This window comes from Myotis brandtii, unplaced genomic scaffold (genome assembly GCF_000412655.1).
Source record: "Myotis brandtii unplaced genomic scaffold, ASM41265v1 scaffold618, whole genome shotgun sequence".
NCBI lineage: Eukaryota > Metazoa > Chordata > Mammalia > Chiroptera > Vespertilionidae > Myotis > Myotis brandtii.
Genome location: NW_005370354.1, coordinates 627,557 through 653,635, shown reverse-complemented (window position 1 = coordinate 653,635; position 26,079 = coordinate 627,557). Strand labels below are relative to the sequence as shown.

The following is a 26,079-nucleotide window of genomic DNA, read 5'->3' as shown; positions in this document are numbered from 1 at the left end:
AAAAAATCTGCAATTTTTCAAGATTCTTCTGACAAAAAAATGTTCTTTGGAATCATTTTTTTCTAAGAGCTGAAAATTTTTCTAAGATGATGCCAGCTCCATAAACAACCTTTCTGATCTCTTGAAAAGCCAACATTTAATAGTGCTATGTATTTTTGGTTTATAAGAAAAAAGTTCAAGAGAAAAAGCCATAACCAAAAGAGTAAGTTTACTGTATTCATGCCTCGAGCTGTACATAATAATTTCACAAAATACATAAGAAATGATTAATATTTTCCATTAAAGGTAGAATATATACATATCTATGCATAGATTCAATGGTTAGGTATGAGAAACACAGCCCACCCTCCACTTTCTCACCCCAAAACCCAGTGGGGAAAAAAGGCTTATCTGAAGAGACATTGCCATGAAGCAAGATTTCTGATAGATACCAAAATCAAAGGCAGAAAAAGCAAAAATAAACAAGTAGAACTCCATCAAACTAAAAAGCTTCTGTACAGCAAAGGAAATCACCAACAAAATGGAAAGGCAAACTATGAAATGAGAGAAAATATTTGCAAGTCAAATATCTGATCAGAGATTAATATCCAAAATATATAAAGAATTCATGTAACTCAAGAGCAAAAAAGCCCACAACCCAATCTGATTTTAAAATGGACAGAGGAACTGAATAGACATTTTTTGAAAGAAGACATATAGATGGCCTACAGGTAGAGCAACATTACTAATTATCAGAGAAAGGCAAATCAAAACCACAATAAAATATCACCTCACACCTGTTAGAATGGCTATTATCAAAAAGATAGTAAGGGTCCTGAGAATGTGGAGAAAAGGGAACCCTTGGATGTTGTCGGTGGGGTTGCATATTGGTGCAGACACTATGGAAAACAGCTTTCCTCAAAAAATTAAAATAGAGCTACAATATGACCCAGCAATACCACTTCTGGGTATATATCCAAAGGAAATAAAAGCAGGACATCAAAGAAATATGTGCCTCTTGTGTTCATTGCAGTATTGTTTACCCAAGATGTGGAAATAACCTAAATGTCCATCAACAGATGAATAGATAAAGATGTGTGTGGGAGGGTGGTGAGTCAATGCAAATAATTAAATATTATTCAGCCATGAGAAAAAGGACATCCAGCTATCTGGGACAACATAGATATCATTTATATTTGGAATTTTTTTAAAAAAAGCTGAACTCATAGAAACAGAGACTAGAACCAGGGGATAGAGGAAAAGGGGAGGGGGAGTTCAGTTTTAGATGATTAAGTTCTGGGAATCTAATGTACTGCATGGAGATTATAATTTATACTACTGAATTACATACTTGAACTTTACTAAGAGAGTATATCTTAAATATTCTCACCACAAAAAAAGAAATAGAAATTATGTGACATGATGGAGGTGTTAGCTAATGCTACGGTGGCAATTATTTTGTAATATATAAATGTATCAAATCAACACACTGTATACCTTAAACTTACACAATGTTATACATCAATTATCCTATATAATAAAGAGCTAATATGCTAATTAGACCAGACAGCGAATGACCTTCCAGAACAATCAGTGGGTGGGGGGTGGGGCCGTGGGGCCGTGAGGCCATGAGGCAGCTGGGGCTGCGAGGGCCTACTCTTGCATGAATTCCATGTATCGGGCCTCTAGTACCTTAATAAATCTGAAAAATATTTCTAATATAATCAAAATGGTTCAGTGACACAATTATAGGCTTTATGAATACTAAGACAATGATAACTATTTAAATATCCAATAAAAGTAATACAAGTTAGCCAAAAATCTAGGTAAGACAAAAAATGTTTGTCTCACATTTCCCTAAAAGACTAAATAAAATAAAAAGAATCTATGGAATTACTTTCATTTCAAATGAATTTTTAAATGTTAATTTTACCATAAAATTCACTGGAATCAGTCCCTTAAAGAATTTGTCAAATAACTGGTGTGCTTGAATATTTCACATTTCCGCTTATTATGTTATAGTTGTCAAGACATAATCTAAGTCTAATGGGAAAAAACTCTGCAGGCTTCAAACAGCACTTAAAGAAACACAAAGAAGGAAAGTTGGAAGCCAAGGAAGATAATTCTGAGATAAAGGCTGAGTAGAGTAAAAGACAGAAATCTGCTAGAGACCTTATCAGGAGGCAGTGCTACACTCCGCTGCATTATCAATGACCTGTAACCTCTCCTCCAGCTCACAAGCAACCCTTGAGTACTCTGGGACTAAGTGGTTGTTTTAAAAAGTTCTTGTGTCATATTTACTTTTTCCTCCGACCCTTATCAGAAGCCTGATGTACTCAAGCTCCATAATTCACATGCTCCAATTACCTACCTAACGGCATACCCAAGAGGAATAATCAGAAGCATAAAATGCCACCCTCATAAAAAGAAAAATGAGAACTAGGATTTAAAATGAACCAGTTCATGCCCTGGCTGGTTTGGTTCAGTGGGTAGAGCATTGGACTGGGGACTGGAGGGTCCCGGGTTCGATTCCAGTCAAGGGCACATGCTCGGGTTGTGGGCTCGATCCCCAGTGGGGGGCGTGCAGGTGGCAGCCTATCGGTGATACTCTCTCATCATTGATGTTTCTATCTCTCTCCCTCTCCCTTCCTCTCTGAAATCAATAAAAATATATTTTAAAAAAATAAAATGAACCAGTTCATTTTTAAGGGCATAGACATAGATAAATGGCATCAACACTGTGCTCTTGGTAACTATAAAAAGAATATATAATAGAGTTGATTTTTTTATTTAAAAAAGGGCACCATTTCATTAATAAATATATGTAAGTCCTTAACTTTAAAATGAGTTATCCCCTATCCAAGTAATAACTAGGGCCAACCTTGCTTAGCTTCTGAGATCAGATGAGACTGGGCATGTACATGAGGGGTCAAAATATATAGTGACGGAAGAAGATATGACTTTGGGGGGTGGGTACACAATGCAATATACAGATGATATATCGTAGAATTACACACTACAAACCTATACAATCTTATTAACCAATGTCACCCCAATAAATTTAATTTTAAGAAATTAAAATTAAATGAATTGTATTACCAAAGGCCATTTCTTCATGGAGCTACATTTCCACATAAAATACTGTAAGTGGTGATTCATTTCCAAAGCTACTGACATAGTACAGTGCTGACTGAATTTTGGTAAAAGTACTTGCAATGCCTTAAATGCTTATTAGTAGTTCAAGTGAAAGTATAGGAGTTTGGCAAAACAGAACTCCAAAAAATGGATGTCAGGGATTCCAGATAATCCAAAATGTTCACACAACTATAATGATGGGTGATTTTCTTAAGAGAGGGTCTACGGCTTGCCTGAAGCTCTCGAAGTGGTTGTCCATACCTCAAAAAGGGGAGGAACTTCTGTGTTATATAAAACCCAACTCTTTCCCACAAAGCCCTCAGGTAGATGATACCAGTGAAATGAGGCATCTCGAGGAGTTATGGTCTACACATGTTCACATACAACGGTAATTTCATAGTGCAAAACTATCAAAAACCTTCCGGAAAAACAAAGTGGCCCTTTAATACTGTTTCTCATGTTGTGGTGACCCCCAATTTCATTGTTACAAATTGAACATAATTAAAGCATAGTGATTAACCACAAAAACAATATGTAATTATATATGTGTTTTCCAATGGTCTTAGGCGACCCCTGTGAAAGGGTTGTTCGACCCCCAGTTGAGAACCGCAGTCCTAGAGTAAAGAACACATTTCAACATTTTATGGGATCTGAACTGCCAACATAAGATGACACAGGAAGTTCATCTGAACTAGAGGCTGGTGACCCCAATGGTACCCCTTGTAAAGTAGATTTTGACCAGTCAATAGTGTTTGTCTGTCTGCTGACTTACCCGCAAGCAAATATGTCATAATGTTTATATTTGTAAGAAGTCACTTAAAATTTTTTTCTTGTCCTAGACAAATCACATGGACAAAAATTTACCACACTTTTGTTACTATTATCTGTAAAAGGAAAATCCATCTTTTATGTATATATAATTCAAGCAAATAATAATGTGTATTTAAATAAGCCAAACATGTAATATAAATGAGTATACCTTTTTTATTAATTTTGATCATGAATTTTTGGACAATAACTCCTTTTTACTAGTATATAATTTTTAATGTGAATTTCAACTTTACCCAAAAGTTTCTATAAAGTAATATAACAAAATTCAGATACTGTTCTTTTCTTAATTGAGGATAGTTTATTGGTTTCGACTTTTTGTTTCAATACATTTGAATTGCACAGACTATAAGGCTATTCTAATCAACAATGCAAATTCATATTCATACCTACTTAAAATGTTATTGTTTGTTTACCTTTTTATCTCAAACCATGAGTCTACAGCTAAGCCATATGTCACTTCATCTCTTTTACCTCTCTCAAAACATGATTATACTTCTTAACACACTAGCAACTAGTTTTTTATTGTAAAGCTTTTCACAAGACAATGCCACTCACCCCTCCTGCCTTCAGCAACTTTCTTCTAAAGTCTTCTGTGGGGTTGTTGAAAGTTAGCTTTTCACAGCGGAGGTGATTCACTGGTGGATGGCCTTCAAGATGCAGGAACAGGTCATAATCAAATCGGACTTTCTTAGGTTCTTCCTAGAGGTTGAAAAAAATTAAGAAAGAAAAGAGTTAGACATAAATAGAAATTTAGAAAGCAAAGATTAACTCCTCGTAAGAAACAGAAAAGATGTCTAACAGCTATAATGTCAAAGAAATACGGGAGGAAAAATTACCATGAAATTATCAACAAAGCCAAAGAGAAATATCAAATAAATTAGTTTCTTATGTTAGGGGAAAACCAAAAAGAATAAACTCATCATCTTTCCTATAAGCTTTCAAGTGGGATGACACCACCAACACAGCCTAGAAAAACTAAGATACCCCTGAAGCCACTCCTTCCCATCCCCACTCTACCTTCCCACTCCCACCATCACCCCCACCATTGTCTCTCCCAAACATTTCTTGAATAGCCCTCTAAACTATACCGTGTGGACCCTGAGAAAGAAGATACTTACTAAGAAGGGCTCTGGATGGCTAACTGGGCTCAAATTTTAAAAAACAACCTAGTAGCCATTTCTACACAGGGGCCTCTCACACAACTGCACTTCAAGAAGAAGCCTGCACTGAACTGCCTGCCTGCACTGTGTTTCTGCCATCTGAGCCAGCCCTTATAAAGGAGTGCCTGGAATCCTATTTCAACCAATAGGACTGAGGCTTTCCCCATCCTTTTGAAGTGGCACAGCTATAGCCCCATCAACATTTTCCCCGACCAATCAGAGCAGCTCTATTCTGACCCATCAGGAAAGTGCCTTTTGGGTCAATTGAACTGCAAGGACTCGGGGGTCCTCATTTGCATGAAGACAGATCAATCAGGGACCAGGAACCGGGACTTCTGTCTATATAAGCCAGGTCCCTATGACCATGGGAGTGTACCTTCCCTTTCCACCAAAGATTGAAGCCTGTGTTTCCCTGGATGAGCTAAACACCGAAGATGTCTCATGGGAGCAACGTGGAGCAGACCAGCACAGGCCAGAGCAGACTGCTACAGAAAGGAGCAGGCCAGAGCAGTGCAAAGCAGACCGGCAGGGAGCGGAGTATAGCTGTCCAGGGGGAGATGGTTCTGGACCCCCAGGGCTGCCTCACAGTCATGCTGTTTTCCCAGCTGTGCTGTATCACTATCGAGCTGTTTTGCACTGAATACAGTTTCCTTCTTCACTACACCACAAACTGGAATTCCTGTTGGTATTGAATTGGTGCCAGTGACCATCAGTTGACACTGTCAACCTCTAGTACTCACTGGCCTAACTACTACAAACTCCTTTCTCTAGTAGGTCGTCGTGCTTTAGGATTGTTTTCAATTTCTCATTCATTCAGGCCTCAAAATTATCGACAGGGTGGGGCTAAAGTAGGTTTAAAAGATGTTCATAAATTTCTATGGTCAACTATAAACCTACTTTTTGCCACACCCTACATATTAAACAAAAACTTATCCATTTGTACTACTTGATTAAAATTTCAACAGCTTCCAATTGCCACTAGGACAAAAATTTAACCTCACATGAATGTCATATAAGGGCTTTCATAATCTGGGTCTTGGGTCCATTTTCCTGAACTAGAAGAACAAAATAGCATCATGTCCAAGGGAACACAATAATGAGAATTTCATGATACTGAAGTTCTACTCTTGAGCCATTACTTTAGTTGGCTAAACATTTAAACCTCTCTACACACTGATCCTTTAGCATCCATGGGGAAATAAAGACTGCGGATAATAATAACAGTAACTAATATAAACTTTAACATTTATTTCATGTGGACCAGTGGTGAGTTGTTTTAAAGATTAAGAAATTAAAGCACTTAGAATTTGTTATATTACTTACATAAAAATCCCTGTGCATTACAGATATTAACCATCCCATGAAATGTTACAATTTTTTTTGTTTGCCATCAGCTTTACCTTTTCTGTTTTTTTATAGCAACTGTTTTTTAATAATAGCTTTATTGAGAATAATTCACAAACCATAAAATACACCCTTCTAAAGTGTACAATTTAGTGGGGTTTAGTATATAGATAGAGTTATGAAACTATCACCACCATCTAATTTCAGAACATTTTCCTCACTCCAGAAATACACTTAAAACACATTAGTAGTCATTTCCCATTCCCCCAGGTACCACTAATCTACTTCCGTTTTTATGGAGTTGTCTATTTTGGACATTTCATATAAATACATGAACATACATAAAATATACACACAATATATAATTTTTGTGACTGGTTTCTTGCAGTTAGCATGATGTTTTCAGAGTTCATCTATGTTGTAATGTGTAACATGTACTTAGCTCTTTTTATGGCTAAATAATATTCAGTTGAATGGTACACCAGCTTTTTTTTTTTTTTTTTTTTTTGAGAAGCCATAAAATGCTTTAATTGAAAGTATGTGTGTATAGGAAAAAAAACATTATATATATAGGATTTGGTACTATTGATAGTTTCAGGCAATCATGGGGTCTTGGAATGTATCCCCCATGGATAAGGAGGGGACCATTGTACCCTGCTGGCGTCCGATCCCAGCGGGTCCAGGGGTCCCCAAAGGTGTGGACGGAGTCGGCGAAGAAAGAATGACACGGAGACAGCCTTCAGTTGATCAGCAGCCTAGTCAGGACCTCTAGCCAGGATCTCCAGCCAAAGTTCTGGTCAGGATCTCCAGCCAAGTTCTGGTTAGGATCTGATCAGGATCTGATCTACACCAGCTTTTTTTTATCCACTTATTGGTGGATAGACATGTGGGCTGTTTCCACTTTTTGACTGCTATGAAAAATGCCATAATGAGCATTTGTGTGCAAGTCTTTATGTGAACCTGTGTTTTCATTTCTTTTGAGTATACATCCAGAAGTGAAATTTCTGGGTCACTCTATTACTTGGTAACTCTATGTTTAACATCTCCAGGAACTGCCTTACTGTTTTCTAGAATGGCTGCAACCTTTTTAAAATCTCACCAGCAATGTATCAGGTGTTGGTGGTTTTTTCATACATTAAAATGTTACATAGTCAAACAAAGCAATGTTTCTCTTTACCAGAGTTTGTTATATTACTAACACGTGATGAGACAAAGTGATTCGAACCCAGTTCTTTTGACTCAAAAGTCTGAGCACTTGAAACTGTCAGGATGTAGCCACAAATTCAATGTTTCCACCTCCTCACCCAAACTTCCCCAAATCATAGTCTCCACTCATTTGCTCACTACCACTTCACTTCTCCTATCAATCTGCATGAAACCTGCTCGCCTCTTTCATCGGGATGCCATTCTTTCCTGACTATGAGCTCACACTAGGTATCATTCCTTCTCAGCCTTCCTTGCATTTCCCTTCTTTCTTCATTGACCCACACATCGCCTTTAACTTTTGGCAAAGTTCCCCAAGGAGATGACACCCATTCACAGGGAGTCGGTCCCACCAACATGACTGTGACCCCACACCCATCTGTATCCCTAGTCCAGCCCTTACTTGGCCACATGCAGGTGTTCCACAGTCTACTCACATCTCTGCTAGGTTGTTGACCCGCAGCAACATCAAATCCATGCATTCTCTTAAACTGAAGCTGTATTCATCTACCCTTTCTCCTATACTCTATTCCTAGGCCAACAAGAATCCTCAATGTTAAAATACACAAAAAATCATCCCCTACCCTATTCTTCCTTCTCGCTCACTTATCACAGTCAAATTCTCTCCAACTTCTGTTTAGTATTCCTTCTCAGGAACTCTCAGATCTATCCCCTTTACTCCGGTTACCATAACCAGTGCCTTAGTTTAGACCTTCACCATTCCTCACCTCATCACTTCCCTGTTTTTGAACTTAACCTATTCTACCTCCCCCAGTGACAAGAGAGTGGTCTTTCTAATACAAAAGTTAGATTACATCTTTTCATTGATATAAAAGCCTTTAATGAAGTATCATTTTCTACAGGATAAAATGCCACTTCCTTAGAATAACCACCATAGTCATTTAATACCTTCCCTGCATTTGTTTCCTTTGTTCTCTCACTACACCCTATCCTGCTGTAACTTTGCAGTTCCCCATTAATGTGCATCACCTCATTCACTCAGCCTTTCACATATAGTGTTCCCCAAGCCTAAAATGCCTTCCCTCCCAGGAGACCTCCCTCCCTTGCCCACCTAATGCAAACTCATTATTCAAGATGCAGCTAAAGCATGGAATCCTCTGAAAAGTCTTCCTAACTCTCCAAATAAGACATTGCTCTTATAGCATTGCTTTATTAATGTAATTGTCACATTGAATTATGATCATTGTTCATTTATCTGTTTTTCTCTAAATTGCAAAACAGTCCATACAACCTTAGAGTTTCTTTTAAAGGGGGAGGGGGGGCTTTTTCCAGCCTTATAATTTGGAGTATAAAGCCTTTTGGAAAGACATTTGGGCAATATCAATCAACATACTACATGCATATGATACCCTGACCCAGTAATTCTCTTTAGAAGTTTCATTCCCTTGACTTCATTTAATCATTCTTAACTATTTCATATAGCTTCTCCATAGATAAAATTTACTAGTATGTCAATGTAGATAGAGATTAGCAGGCACATAATATATCATACTTTAATATTTTTCTGTGACTTGTCTTTAATTCACTTAGCAATATGCCTTTTCAAGTCAGTATTTTAAAATATCTGCGTTGTATTTCTTTGTAATGATATACTCACCTGCAGATCATTCCTATTTTTTTACTATTATAAACAATGCTACCACAAACATTGCTGAATATATGTATTTGTTGAGTAAATTCTAAGGATGAATAAAATGATAAATATCCAAGCCGTGCAATATTTCAATGACTCAATTTCCTTTCCTTAAAACTAGGAATATTACTTATGTCTCAGTAGTTCTTGTAAACCTACTAAATGATGCAATATATGTAAATGGCTCAGAGACTGCCAAGGACAAAGCAAGCATTCAAATATTTAACTACACAGAAATAGGTAACTGTCAAACATGCTCCCAAAATATAAATTATAAAACAAACAAATCAACAATAAATGGGGGTATGGGTAGCAGATCTGTAGGGAGGTGGTGTACCAGGAATGTAGTACATGAGGAGATGGGTTCAAAAAAAAAAAACAAAAAATATGAAAAACAAAATTTATCCCGTCATCCAGACATTCGTGTTTGTCAGAATAGTCTTATTATAGCTTAATTAAAAGTGAATTATTCCTTAATCATTTAAGAGATTTTTTTCTGGGCCTTCGACCCATTGAAAAAGCCAGTGGGACACTGTTGCAGTGGGAGGTACTGGGCATGACAGAGTAGCTTCTCAGTGGTTCTCCTACTTCACTGTGCATGAGAATCACCCAAAAGTTTAGCAGATATGCAGACTCCTAGGCCCTGGTCCAGAAATTCTGCTTCAGGAGATTTGGGATACGGCCTGAGAATCTCACTTCTAGCCTGTTCTTCTTGGGTGATGCTGATGTTGCTGGTACAAGGACCACACTTTATGGAGCACTGTCATGTTAACATCCTATTAGCTCAGTCCCTTTTAAAAAAAGGGGGTGTAGATGTGGGCATGAATTATCTCACTTTTGGGCAAGTTTTAGAAACTACCATTACTTTGGAATAAATGGAGGGAACAGTGTCCTTAAACATAACATAGCATTCACTAAGTGCTTACATATATTTGAAGCATTATTCTAAACACTCAGCTTTACGGTATCTAAAGGACCTACAGTATTTACAGGATCTAGACACATTCTGGGGTAGATACTCTTATTCTATCTCCATTTTATAAATATAAAAAGTGATCCCCACAGAGGTTGTCCAATATTTTATAGTCTGTATGTTTTGCCACATTTGTTAACTGTTGGAAGCTTTTAAATCCAGCAGAATCCATAATATCTCAAGTTGATATAATTGTATATATATGCATATCATGTGTGTGTATAGCAGCTAAAGATGACATATTATTCTTTGTAAGTCTAAAAATTCTAGAAATATGAAAATGAGGACAGGTGTAAAAACCATAATTACTCTTTTCTATTTGAAAAACATATTAATCTTCTTTTTCAATAGAAACCACTCTTCCCTTAAAAAGAACATTTAATAATTTCATATAATCTGACTTCATACAATTGAAATTATCTTTTTCTAGCTACTTCCTCTGTAATTAAGGGGAACAATAGCTAAAATTCCTAGAGGACAAATTTAACTTTATTTTAAAATTATCTAGAGATAGAAGGGCTTATGAATCAAAACTACTTTAAATATCATTTGGTTAATGGAGGATCTTCTAGTGAAAAATTAATGGGTAAGGATTACATACCTTGTTTTTAAAATAAACCTCAATTGGCAAAATGAAACCAGCATACCCAGATTCTTCTACCTTGTAAGGTGGATCTTTGCACACTGAAACATTAAAAAGAGAAAACAGGTGAGATGAGAATAACAGACCAAGAGACAGTTTCCTTTAAGAAAAAAACCCATTCTACCATCTAGATCAGTGATGGCGAACCTTTTGAGCTCGGCGTGTCAGCATTTTGAAAAACCCTAACTTAACTCTGGTGCCGTGTCACATATAGAAATTTTTTTGATATTTGCAACCATAGTAAAACAAAGACTTATATTTTTGATATTTATTTTATATATTTAAATGCCATTTAACAAAGAAAAATCAACCAAAAAATGAGTTCGCGTGTCACCTCTGACACGCGTGTCAGGTTCGCCATCACTGATCTAGATCATACTCAATTTTCACAGCCCTTTGCCAGGCCCCATCTGCATCTCTGACCTATCCTTTATTTCTTCTCCAGTATCCATAATAATTTTTCCATGTAAAGAAAATATGTAAATTATCACAGTCAACCATGATCATTAATGACTTTATTTTAGTTGTTATCACCCGCCCTGCTTTAGGGAAACTGAGGAAAACTCCTTCTGGCCCAAAGCGTGAAAGTGTGCTAACGCAAGTACTGCTTATGTCTTTGATGTGAATCACTCCACCCCTAGACTCCTCACTTCTCTGAGATATCCTGATTTCTATGCCTAAAAGTGGCAGGACCCCTTCCTTCCTTCGAAAATCCCAAATCCACAGTCTCCCAATGTTGTTGGTGCCCATTAAGTCACTATTTCTCACTTCGCCCAAATATGAATGCTTACTGAAATATTGGTATACACACAAACACTTAAAATCTATTCACATCATACAAATATATGAGAAACAATACGGCTTTTGTGTTTCTTATGAAGGAAGGCTATTAGGTAAGCTCTTGGGAAATGAGAGACACCCTAAGAAGCTAAATATTATTTCATCCCACTAAAATTTCCATTAAGTCAAAATCAGTGGCAAGCCAACTGGAGTCATTCTAGTTAAGCCTGCATTTGGGGTCTTGAAGAAATTCCAATTTCTTCACGAGGCCTTTCCAAACCACAAAGTACTATCATCTCTTCTCCCTATACCCTCCCAAAACATTAACTATCTGAACCACTGGTTCGATATCCAACAGAGTTCCTTATTACGATATACTCAGGAGTTTCATCTGTAATTTCCTTTCATTCCTCAGAGACCGAAATATTTACCTCAGGAACATGAAGAGTGTTAAGGGCTCAGGCAAACCTGGGTGGCCATCCAGGATCCACCTCGGACTAGCCAGGCCATGCTCTACAAAGTTACTCAAATTCTCTGAACCCCACGTTTCTCTTCTGGACAGTGTAGGGATTAAACAGGATGATGTACGGAAAAGACACAGCACAGACAGATCCTGGAACACAAAGTTTTCAGTAGTGACTGAAGTGAGGCAGGGAATCTAACCTGTAAAATCTAACATGTAACCTTTTCGGCTAAGAAGAGAAAGGAGGCAGCAAGTAGAAAGCCCTGGATTTGGATTAGAAGACTCGGGTCCACAGCCCTGGACTAAGAATGCTCCAGACAACTTCCATTTCCTTTCACTTTAAAAGGGAATACAACATCTACGCATCTCTAAGCACGGCCTTCAAAATGCAAGAAAACCACATAAGTGTGAGGCATTTTTATTACAGACGACCATGATGATGTACTACATGAAAACAGGTTAGGCATTCCACAAGGGCAAATGTGGTTACAAAGAGGTATGCTGAAGATAGGATTTTACCATTTGGCTGTCTCCTTTAGTCCACCTTAGAGCCAATTCTCCAAACTGACATCAGAAGTTAATCAGGAATGAGGGATCTCACCTGACCTTACAAGTTTCTCTAATAAAATATGAAAAAGCACAAGAGTGACTTGGTCCTTCACCCACTGACCACCTGCCAACCTGTCATGGATATTCAAATACCCTGAACATTGAGGGTGGGAGTAATACTATTAAATGCACTGAGCACCCCCAACCGCGCCCCAGCTAGAAGGCTAGCATTATACCCACAACCTTTCCGGGCTGCAGAGCCCCTTTTTAGAACAGCAATTTCAGTGTCCAGGTTGTTGGGATTAATCATGCCAATGTCGTTTGAAGGAAGTTTATTCTGCGGGTTGCTGTACATGCCAGAAGTTATAGCTGTTCCTCTATACACCCTTTTGTATAATTCATTTTCTCTATTCTGCATGCAAATTGCTCCTAATATAGGAAACAGCTGTTAGTGAGCATATCTCATAGTTGAAAGTGTTAGATTTTTTCCACCCTCTAAAGGAAATGATGTTATGTATTAATATTCCAGAGAAGTCTGGTATTATAAGAAACTGTTTACTAACACATACCTCAATTATTTTTAAATGAAATATTTTCATAAATAACAATGAACAATGTCTGAGTTCTTCATTAGGAGCAAACAATATTTTATACACAATAAACATGCCAGACAATCAGTAGCAATACAAAAACAAACTTACAGTTCTGACTGAAGAAAGTCAAATTAGGGGGAATAGTTTGCTTGTTTATTTGTTCGTGTATCTTATAACCAGAATCGTTAATATGAGTTTCTAACCCAGTTCTTAAAAAGAAACAGGAGTTAAAACTAAGAAATATTTTAGCCAGTAGGGATAGTACATTAGACATAAAGCATAATTTTGAAACTAATAGAACCACCTTTGGGATCTCCTTCTGTCACTCAACAACACTTCTTCATTAAGAATCCCTTTGCACAACGGTGGTATCATAGATAATTAGGTTTATCTGAGACATGATTATTGCTCATTGAGAATCCCTTTTCTTGGTCACTGACCACACTGTTACCTTTATAAGATCTAAGCATCTAAAACCCTTCAACTCATTCTTCCTCTGAGCTATTCAAGAATTAGATAATTCCTAAGAACTATGTAATAAAAGGCCAGGTTTCAGAAGTTATTGAAGGGGATATTCATCTTTGGAAAGCCATCAAATTTTTTTAGGTGACAATAAGATGGGAAGATTAACATTCAATCTTTAAACTGTGAAAACTGATTCAGTAGAAATCACTGAAAACTCTTCTTCCTGTCGTAATCCGGCCCAAAGGTTAACTCTTCCAAGCTTCTCTTGTTGCCCTTATCAGGATGGTGGGTAACATTCATTCACCTTTAAGATTCCTCCACTAGGCAGAGCCCCGTGAGGTCCACCACCCCATCATTCTTCATATTTGTAACTCTGGGCGCCAACACTGAGTCAAGTAACAGGTACTCAACAAATGTTTGATGAATTGAATATTTTCAAGATTCATGCCACCCTTCACTAACTTACCATGGCTAAATACGTTGCTTGCCGGAAGCTGCCAAGAGTTGATATGAGCCCATGAAATTCTTCTGCAAACTCTCTACAATCACCATAAACTTTAAAACACTGGTGCAGGCGATAAAAAGTATTGCCACAGATGAGTCTTGTCTTGAAAGCTGAATACCCAATGCTAACTGGTTCTAATTCTGATAATACCAAATTTTAGGAAACCGAGTTAACAGATTGGGCCAGAAGATCTCCAATGTCATTTTGAAACTGACATTATATAGCCATAAATAACATGTCTCTTCTCCTCTCCTTTCACACATCACTACCCATGTACCCCAAGGCTCTAACTAGGAGACATTTTCAAAACTCTCTGTCCAAGAAACCACAGGTACCATGTAGCTCTAACAACACACAACACCCCAAATTCATGCCTGAGAGGAACAGACCAAAGTTTTTGTACATAATGAGTAATTTTCCCTAAAATAGCCTTTCAAAAATAATAGGCATAATTGAGAGCCATATGCATAATATGCAGTATGATGCTAAATATGTGCATCGACCATTAATGTATTTAATTGTTTTAAGTGGAGCAGAAAAAGTACACAAAATTGAAACACATAAAACAGGGGAAGGGTCATGATTAAATTAATCTGGAATAAGTCAAATCCTTACTTACTACCTGAGATTTTTAATATTCTTCATTTAAGAGAAAAGAGTTTCAAAAATGAGCTGTGCTTTATACAGAGAAATAAGTGTCTCTTAGATGAATAAATAAATGTATGCTTATATAATAATCACATATAAAATAAATGAATTTATATTCATTAAGAGGTCCCACATAGCAGCACAATTTACAATAGCTAAGATTTGGAAACAGCCTAAGTGCCCATCAGCAGATGAGTGGATTAAAAAACTGTGGTACATACATAAACTGATGAACAAAAACAGATCCAGAGACAGAGAAGCATCAATCAGACCATCAAACCTCAGAGGGAAGGCAGGGGAGGGTGGGGAAAAGGGGAGAGATCAACTAAAGGACTTGTATGCATGCATATAAGCATAACCAATGGACATAGACACTAGGGGGGGCATTGGGAGGATTAAGGACACATATGTAATACCTTACTCAATAAAGAAAAAAAGAGATCCCATTTCTTAGCACTAGATAAAAAAGAGGAAAATATGAAACTCTTCTAGACCCATAAGACCCTCATTTAAGCTTTAAAAAATATCATTAGGCAATAGGTGTTTGTTTTTTTCCTAATCCTTAGGAAAATAGCTGGTAGACTCCTCTCCAGAACCTCCCTCCAGTGTGTTTGCTTAGACACTATGATTTATGTCCATCCGAATACTTTTGTTAAGGACTTGGCCCAGTTGCCCATTGATAATTATTGGTTTTACTTTATTTACTGTGTAGGACCCTTCAGGAAGGAAACACCAAACTCTCTTTATACATAGACTGGTTATTACCACTGCCGTATGACAAATGTCCCTTCCAGCTTGAGCATTTTGGACTCCTTCTTTCCTGCTCTAGTGCCACCACATCAGCCCCCATGAATAGTGAAAGAGGGTGCTGCATGGTCCATGTCTCTGCCCCCAACTGGTCCGTGTGAGCATTTGGAAGTCCAGGGCAAGTGTCCAGCTATCTGAGCACTGCCTTGTCACTGAACATGGATGGCCAAGCCCTTACACTTGTGACATGAAAAGAACAATCATCAACAGTTGGGTTTGTTTTTGTTTTTATGAGCATGCACATGCGCGCGCATTCGTGCACGCGCGCACACACACACACAAACACACACACACAAATTCTATTGTTGCTTCTATTTAGCCCGTTTCTAAACAAAAAAAAAAAGTTTTTTCCCCTTTGGGTCACTTCCTCATTTCCCTGGAAAGGATTAAAGATAATATCAGGCAACTTTTGAGTCCTATTATTGTTTTTACCTTGTTGGCATGGAAAATAGCCAACTTTTGAGTCCTATTATTGTTTTTACCTTGTTGGTATGGAAAATAGCACAATAATTAATAAATAATAATACCAGAATAAACCCTGTGTTTCACATACTCACAGCTGTAACCCAACTTTAGTCCTACCCTTTATATATGCTATTAAGCTCATCCTCAATTTAAGTCAGTGCTTTCCAAGGGCGGAGGCTGTGTCTCAAGCCTCTTCTCACCACTGAACCCAGCCCCCATTTATGAACTTGAATGAAACATAACTTTAGTATGAGCTTCAAAGGAAGAGACAGAGGAAGCCTGGAAGTTGAGAACAAAGGTCTGGATGTCGAGGAAAAAGTATGAAGGCATTGGAAAGTAAAGCAGCATAATGGATTAGTCAGTATCAGCAGAGACACAGAAAATAATGAAGAAGAAAAAAACAGGTAATACGGATGAACTTTATACTTATATAGAGACCCTCATATTACCGCTACTCAGCGGGTCCAGGTGGGTAAAAATGGATTACACATATAAAAGAGGGATTATTGACTTTGAAATGGTACAGAAAACTAGAATAGGAATAAGAGCTCAAGATTCCACATTGGTCATTCTAAAAAATCTTAATGATGACACATAAAAATGACTTCATTTGTCAGTAACTTGGAATTTTTAACTAACAGACTCAGAATATCCCTAGCCTCTCTCTCCACAGGGGAAAAATGGGAACATACTTTTAAAATATGTGAACATTTTCACTTTTCTGAGGAGTTACATCATTAGAGTTAAGCAAAGCCCATCTAGCTGAGGTTAAATCAATACATTTCAACTTAAGGGAATATAACTGAGATATTAAATTAAGACCATCATCACAATCATTTCTTCAAGGAACATATAACAAATGAGCCAACAAAACGCATAAATTGCCCAAAACTATATAACATTATGAGTTGTTAGGAATGTTAAATATAAATCCTCAAGCTTACATCTTTCACTAAAATTGATAACACTGACACCAACTTGCCCTAAATTCCCTCGATGTAACTCAATATATGGCATTTCTTCAAGTGATCGGCCTACTGGAAATATACTTCCAGGCTAATATTATGGGAAAGAAAAAAAATCTGTATTTTCACAGAAAGTTCCATCTAGAGACAGATTTGGTTCTTTTCTTGAGAATAATTCAAATGGAGAAAGCTTGAGATTTCTATCTCAAGGAAGACCATGATTTCTTTTTTTAAAAAAACCTTAGGCAAAATATTTTTTTAGAATACCATACTTCAGAAAGTCCATCTGGAAAAGCAATATTAGCTACATGGAAAAGGATCTTGTGTTTGGGAGGAGCATCTTCATGCCGGTGTCTGCTACTACAGCTAAAAACCACTTCACCTGGGGTGGCGAACACAAAACACAATATACAGATGATGTATTATAAAATTGCACGCCTGAAATCTTTATAATTTTATTGACCAATGTCACCCCAATAAATTCAATTTTCAAAAAAGAAATTAAAAAAGGAAAAATAAAAGCTGATCATGGGGGGGGGGGTAAAAAAAAGAGATCCTCTTTATGGCTTTTATTATTTATCAGATATAAAAAGTCATTCAAAAGCCCCACTTCCTAAAACAATCACCTCATGGTGTCTGGAGTTAGGAGAAGTAAGCAATCCCTGGGACAGCCCTCAGGCATCGAAGTTTTACCCCAAGTTTTACACTTGGCCCAGCTATCACTAAGGCCCATGCTGCTTTTTATTTAGAAGGAGGGAAATGTCATCCTCATTTATAAAATTAACCTATCTTCTCATTCATATAAATTCGTTGTTTTCTCAGGTAGTAGCCTAATTCATTCACCCCAACAGGCACTATATAATCATAGGGCTACAAAGGTAAGACGGAGTCCTGATCTCAAGCAGATGACAGTCCAGCCAGAGATATTGTCATCTAAGTGCGGATTCTATTCTAGGGACTAGAGACAGAGCAATAAACACGGCCGACCTGGTACCTGCGCTTATTAAACTTATGTCCACTGTTGGGAGAAAAGGAAGGGGAGGAGGAGAGAAGAAAGAGAACACACATGGCAGAAAATATTGAGAAAGGAAGTACTGAGTAATTAGTGCTGCAATGAGAATAAAGCGGTATTGAACAAGAAATGCCCCGATGACAATAAAGCAGGCTGACGTGAGGAGACTGGGGAACTCCTTCTCATTTTAGGTTAGTGTTCCCTGTCTGAGGAGGTGACATTTAAGCTGAGATCTGAGAGAGAAAAAGCCAGGCCGGGGAAAAGCACTATTTATTTTGCTTACAGAGGAAGATGTGTGAACAACCTAAAGAAAACCTGTCCTTATATTTGCCTCCAGGGCTGTTCAGCCCCTTACCTGGTTTTTCCTCTCTAATTGAGGTGAATGCCACTTCCTCCCTCCTGAACATTTCCTCCTTATACTTCTCTTCCATCGTAAATTCACCTTTTAACACCCACATAGGTTTAGCTATTATGATTTCACAATCTTACTTCTCAAATCATAAATTCTCCCCAATGCTACAAACTCCCAAGAAAGCAATACATCTGCTTATAAAATCTTCATTACAATTCTTCATTATGAAGGTTTTTTTTTAAGTAGATAGAATTCTTGGGAATTGTACAACCTAATTTTACTTGAATATATTTTTATTGAGGAAGGGAGAAGGAGAGAGAGAGAAACATCAGTGATGAGAGAGAATCATTGATTGGCTGCCTCCTGCATGCCCCACACTGGGGATCGAACCCACAACCCGGGCATATGCCCTGACTGGGAATTGAACCGTGATCTCCTGATTCATAGGTCAATGCTCAACCATGGAGCCATGCCAGCCGGGCTGTACAACCTAATTTTAAATGATATGCTTTTTAAAAAATTATGCCCATTGAAATTTTAGAGCTCCTGTACACAATACACACAGAAGAAGGAGTCTGGACTAAGAAGCACCAACCACACACAAAAAAAATCAGTGGCTTTAAGTGATATTTGAGAAAAAGAAAGATCACAAGTGCAAAGCTATATGCTCAAGGGGAGGGAAATAGAGCTGCAAGGAAAAAATCACATGGCTCAGTAGAGAAAGGAAGAGAACAAGAGTGATGACATTCAAAATATTAGAATACAGAGACTACAATTTTCTCAAACACATACTCATATTAAAGGGCTATTTTTTAACCGAAATAATTTTTCTTTTAATAAGACCACAGTATATAAGAGCCACTTTTAAATGTGTTACACCCATCTTTCTTCCATAGCTTACAATTTCATTTTTAATACTTGCCCTTTAAGCAGAGGACAATGAAGTGGTTTTATACACAAGAGAGATATCAACTGCATTAGGATGATACAAGTGGCGATGTGTTGTAAAATAATCAAATATAATAAATCAAAGAGCAGACCCATTTCCCTTTTTTTTGAAAGATACAACAGCCTGAGATCGCCACAACCTAACTGCACAGAAAACACCAAAAGATAAGGATCCAAAATGAGTCAAGGGTCCGTTTTTTCCTTTCTCAGTTTTTGCTTTATTCCATTTTCAGGAGGAAAAACAAATGCTTCCAGGGAAGTAATCAGGCTGTTCTAACTCTAGAGGAAGGATTAGAACAAGCTTTCTTTTCAGCATCGTTTGGACTCTGCTTTATTTTTCTGTTTAGCACTTGGCACAGAGATAGGCTCTCCTAAGTCTCCTAATTGATTTAAGCTCCATTAGATGTTACAAATGAAGACAGAATGAGGGTGACACTAATATGAGGGCAACTGTTTACACATAGTCATACAGGAATGTGGTTCCTGTTTAGCCTGACAATCTCTCAATCTTCTCAAATAAACCAGAGAAAATCCTGTATCCCCACCCTTCGAAAGCATGGGTTTTCACACTGGGTTTCAGGAAACCCTACCCCCCTGCAGTGTGTGTTAGCCATGGAGGCAGTTTGTATTGCTTTTATCAAAGCAATAGGGTGTTTGCCCCCAAACAATGGATTAAGGCCCCTTAGAATTATGTGGGGAAATAAAGTAAGCCACTACTCAAATAAAATCTGAAACCACTGTTCACAAGGATGTTATAAAATTTTACCTATATCATTAAAGTAAATCTGCTTTTACAGAGTATAATTTTTTGCTTGCTCCTGCTAAATATAGTAATGATCTGTTTCCTCCTTGTCCTGCCCGTAAAAGTGAGTTACATCAATTTCTCAGATTTGCAGCTCTGGCATGCAGCTTCTGGCTAAATAGAGACAGAGGTCAATTTTTACAAAATACCTTCTGATTACCAAATGCAGTGCTAATTTCATGGTACTTCTCAGGAACTCTGAATTCCAGGAATTACTTCGTAGGGGGAAGCAGCACAAATATAAATGAAAGCAAAATCAGAACAAATGCAAAAACTGTAATAGTCAATATTATAGGTGGGAACTAACAAAATGGAACTTAGGGAACAAAACCTGTTTAAAGAAAGCAGGTATGACGTCGCCCAAAGGAGAAAGAAAAAAAAAATGTAATGAGGAGTAATGATTCCAGAAAGAGCTTAGGAGAAGATTATAGTACAGGCTGGAGTATATGAGAAACATTCCACTGATGGGTAACTGAATTAGGTATTTCTTTATGAGATACTAAGGAAACAAATTTTCTCAGAGGGAGATAAAAAATAGGACATTAGTAAAGAATTTAAGTGCCAAGACTAGTGGTTTTATACTTATTTGGGAATAATAGAGAATTGCTCTTGTGAGAATAAGAACAAAGGTAGCCAAGCAATGCCTGGGCACATTGACTGCTGCTCCAAATAAACCACGGAGAATGGAAAGTGCAGAAATGTTGAGACAGGATATGAAGAAAGAGAAGGAAAAAGGAGGTTAAAGGTTAAGATGTTACCACAAATTAATACTGTACCCAACCAATAAGCATTGAGGATTCCCCAGTATACTGCTGAAGTGTAGTGTAAGGATTGTAACAGGCTTTGCTAATTTAAATCAAGGGACTGCTGAAAACTTTAATTTAGTAACAAGCAGCATTTTGTGACAGAGGAAGCTGTGTGATGTGGGGCAGAAGAGCTAGTGGCCAGAGCTCTGGAGAAGAATCCCCTGCACAGTTCAGATCCCTCCTTGGACACTCGCATATATGCTCTGCTCTTTATTCTAAAATGGAGATAATGCTATTATGTACAGCATACAGCTCCGTGAAGCTTTAAGAGATCATCCACGCTAAAGGCATAAATGAGACAATCCCCATAAAGCTTTAAAAAGCTTTCTAGAAAGTAGAAATCATCCAGTTATCTAACAGTAGTCAAATACAAATAAACATCACAGAATTTACTTTGTACTTTCCCAAATATCTTTTAAAAAGAACATTTTAAATCCAAATATTTACAATCAGTTCAATTAAACATTCTTAGATTTTATTTTGGGCCTTACATATTTTTTTTCTTTTTAATTTATTTATTGAATTAGAGAGAGAGGGGGGAGAGGGAGAGAACGGGAGAGGGAGAGGGAGAGGGAGAGGGAGAGGGAGAGGGAGAGAGGGAGAGGGAGAGGGGGAGAGGGAGAGAGAGGGAGAGAGAGAGGGAGAGAGAGAGAGAGACTGATTTGTTGTTCCATTTATCCATTCACTCATCTGCTGTTTCTTGTATGTACCCTGACCAGGGATCAAACCCAAAACCTTGGCATATGAGGAGGACGCTCTAACTGAGCTACTGAACAGGACTTGGCCTTATAGCTTCCTGACAGGGATGTATGAAAAAAAAAATATTCTTCACTTTGAGGAATTCTTTTGCCTCAATCCATCACTAACAGTACTAGCAGTTGGTCCACACTCTTAGCCTATCTTCGGACCCATAAAGCCCAAATTAGCATATATTATGCACAGGAAGCAAATTAAGCTTCCAAGGTTATGTATTACAAAGCAATGACACTGAAATGCTGCAATAAAACAAACAAGTAGAAAATAGAAATGTAATCTGAATTTGAGTCCTGTGGTGCAGCAACTGAAAAATTATCAGGAATCAAGAGACATGTCTCTGGCTCCATTTCTACCACAAAAGCACCATCTGACCTTCGGCGAGTCCCTCCAACCACTCACCCCAGACCTCCTCTGTCATAGGAGGAGCCGGCCTCTGCTTCAGAGGCTGCTTCAAACCTAACGTTCTGTCATTCCAAAGACGAATCTTATGTGCTACTGCTAACTTGAAGACAAATGCATTTTGCTTTTTATATCTTCATTTGGGCATAAAACATCTATCAGCTAAATACCAAATCTGCTACACACAATCAGGAAATTGGGAGAAAACAAACAAAAGCAAAACAGAAACAAAGATTCTGAATCTCAGCTGAATTTTTTAAATGTTCCCTGATAAAGGCTTTTTCTTAGAGAATTTCATTTTTATTAGACCGGTAAATAAATGAATACTAAAGTTCATTAATAGAGGCTGCCCTGTACAAAAAGAATCCTATAAATTAGATTTTTATTTTCATTCTGATTATGAAGTCAGATTAAATCTACTGAATAAGACCCTGTTTTATAGGTATAAATCAAACTAGAAATGTGATTCCTCAGGAACTTGATATAATTTAGTTATAGTAGCGTATCAACTCCAGTATTAAGGGATGAAACATCAGAACATACTGCCAGCACTTATGAGAAACACCATGCTTTTTAAAAGCTAATGTAAAATATTAAGTCAACTGTTTGCACATTAGGTAGAGCACATTATGTAAAAAGCCCTGAGTGTTATGATTTTACTACACATTGCACTTGTAGCACTCTTGTTCTTAATCACATTGAAACATATTACATTGCTTTTTAAATAGAATGCACCCTGCCACAATGCACTCCATCTTAATAGTATTCCAGAATAGCATGCCCGTGTGAAAGGTAGGCTGATGAATAGGTTTATGCCCTATTCAAGAAGATGAAACAGCTCAATAGGAAGATTAAATAAGGCTCCTGCCAGTGGCTGAATCTTAAAGTCAAAGAGAACACAACTCAAACCAAATGTTACAGGCAAAGGTCAAACAAAAGAATAATTAAGACCCTAACTTGAGGAGCTAGCTAATGCTCGCTCATTCAGTGTAAATCAGAAGAAAAATTTCTCCTCTTAAAGTATGACCATAGTAACTTTCACTAAATCAGTCCCAAAAGATAAATTATAAATTGAATGAAGGTGAGTTAATTCTCAAAATAACGTTTACAGGGAACCACTCCTATTATGAAACTATTGGGCCTTAAATGCAAAATTACACATTAAAATCCTATTCTTATACCATATTTAAAAATGAATCCTAGATTTATTAAATATCAAATATTAACATAAATACAAATTTTGCTGAGCCTTTCAGTTAATATTTTACAGAATTCTACTATAACCCAATTCATTTCTATAAAAAGAAAAAACTTGCAAGGAATAACCAGTAATTTATGCTTCCAGAGCACCTTTTTGTCTGTTGACTTGAATTTCCAGTCATCAGTCCCAAGCCTTCTAATGGGGGATTTAACTAAATGGATGAACATATTTCTCTCTATGTACACATACCGCCTACAGAATGGAAATACAAACTCAGCTATAAGAAAATTTGAGAAGTACAAAACAGTGCTAAAGTAATAGGAAAAAGGAAAAGTTGTTTATCATGATAGTAAATATTTTAGAGGCATAGTAATCCCACCTGGAGAAAGCCTGGTTTATTTAAGTTTATCATAGAATGCCCTGGCCAGGTGGCTCAGTTGGTTGGAGCATCATCCCATTCACCAAAAGGTTGTGGGTTTGATTTCCAGTCAGGTGGTGGGTTCAATCCCTGGTCAGGGCACCCCATATTAGAGGCAACCAATTGATGTTTCTCTCTCAGACCAATGTTTTTCTCTCTCTTTCTCCCTTTTTCTCTCTTAAATATATCCTTGGGTAAGAATTTAAAAAATATTATCGGAGAACAAGAGGTACATTTGTGTTTTATAAAAATACTAGAGACCCGGTGATAAGCTTGTGCACAGGTGGGGTCCCTCGGCCTGGCCAGCGTTCAGAGCCAATCAGGGTCGTCTCCCACCCCGAGGTCATTCAGGGCAGGCCTAAGCGGGCAAGGGAACTGCGGGAGGTTGGCCGAGGTTGGCCAGCCAGGGAGTGGGGGAGGAGGAACCACGGGAGGTGGGCCGGCCAGCCGGAGGGGGCAGGGGGCGGAGGGACTGCCAGAGGTTGGTCGGCCACAGGAAGTTGGCTGTGGGAGCGCACTGACCACCCAGCCGGCTGGGGGAGGGACCACGGGAGGTTGGCCGGCTGTGGGAGGCTGTCGTTTGGTCCTTTGGTTGCTTAGGCCTTTATATATATATAGATTCTCCTCGTGTGGTATCATATCCTATATTGAAAACCCACTATCTAATTTAGTTTCTCTTCCAAATAGTCACATTTTTGGACAATGACAATGATATCACCTAATGAACTAACTAAAGCACATGAATTAATACACACATGCCCACACCAATTACCCAGGTAGACTACCAAGAAATCAAATAAGCTTTTTCTACTTATTAATTCCTTTTAGTTGTTATTCTATTTTCATGAATAAATGCTGGTAGATAAATTCTAAATTCATCTGACTGTAATTTTGGGTCACGGTGGGTAGAAACTATACAACAGAACTTGAAATACCACAGGAAGAAGTTTTTAATATTTTATAATGATTATTTATTTATAAATAAATGCATTTACTCTCAAATACACTCCCACCCCCAAATAAACACATATCATACTTGCAAATAAATAATTTTTTACTCTTTATGACAAAGAGCAGTAAAATGTTTAAAGACGGCAAATTTCAAATAATTTCTTCTTTATAGATAATAGGTATGATTTATTTACTACCTTTCACCAAGTCCCTGAAAGATTGCTGATGTCACATAAATCCATAATATAAGGAAATAAGTAGCCTAAGTAGCCCTGCCAGCCACTCCTTTTTACAGATGGCATATGACAACTTAAGCAATTTACTGAGAGGTCAGGGAGCTAATTCCTGGCATTCAATCAATAGATATTTATTAATGGCTTCTATGCCCAGCTCTCTGTGTTGGATGCTTGAATAAAAAGTACTTTCTCTTTTTTGCTTATTTGTATCTTCTCATTATTTTATAAAACAAAAATTATTACTTGTATACTAAAAGTAAAAAAGCTTAAAACAATAATGTGACGCTGAATGAATTCAAGAACAGAGTAAGGTTTCTGAAATTTAAAATAGTTGGAAAGTCAAGGAGAAATGAGATAGATAAAGGTCTCACACCCATGTGTGCCTTCCACCATATACCTTTTCCTACATATATAAAAAAAACACACAATACATTAATAATTGAATTTTACAGAGAGCCAGATTTAGAACCAGCAAATCTGTGTTCACTGCCCAGCTCTGACAAGTTACATAATTCCTTTCTACCTCAGATTCTTCTATCCATAAAATAACTAAAAGCATCACTGTGCAGATCCAACGTAATATATTAGGTAGGTTATGAGAAAATTATTTTGTAACTGCTAAATTCCTACCAAACATTAATCTTCTCACCTGACTGTTTTGCCAACAGTTATCCATATTCCACTAAATGGGGTCAAAGAGAAGGTGCCATTTAGCCAAAATTTTTGAATATCCAAGAGTTAGGTGTTAAGAGATATTCAAACATAGTCTCTGTCCTTAAGACCAGTTCCCAGTGCTTTTCTCCTGGAAGCATGTCCCACCCTCCGTTTGCCTTTTCCTTTCCCTAGCCCCCCACCACCATTAGCTTCTTCATTCCCAAGTTCCAAGGGCCCATCTTTACCTCTATAAATACCTCTGTGATTTTATAAATAAATAAATGTTCTCTTAAAGTTTGGGTCTTGGCTCTGAATTGAAAGAAAGAAAGAAAGAAAGAAAGAAAGAAAGAAAGAAAGAAAGAAAGAAAGAAAGGAAGGAAGG

The 26,079-nt window shown here is 37.5% G+C and overlaps 1 protein-coding gene across 1 annotated transcript in view; it reads right to left on the bottom strand.

Annotated features, from left to right (window-relative positions):
• MLLT3 (myeloid/lymphoid or mixed-lineage leukemia; translocated to, 3) overlaps positions 1-26,079 on the bottom strand; it is a 277,692-nt gene that overhangs the window by 101,984 nt on the left and 149,629 nt on the right. Inside the window, exons 3-4 of the mRNA XM_005879939.2 lie at positions 10,881-10,963; positions 4,501-4,644 (exon numbers count right to left, since the gene is read on the bottom strand). Coding sequence (XP_005880001.1) covers positions 4,501-4,644; positions 10,881-10,963 — 227 coding nt within the window. The remainder of the gene's footprint in view (positions 1-4,500; positions 4,645-10,880; positions 10,964-26,079) is intronic.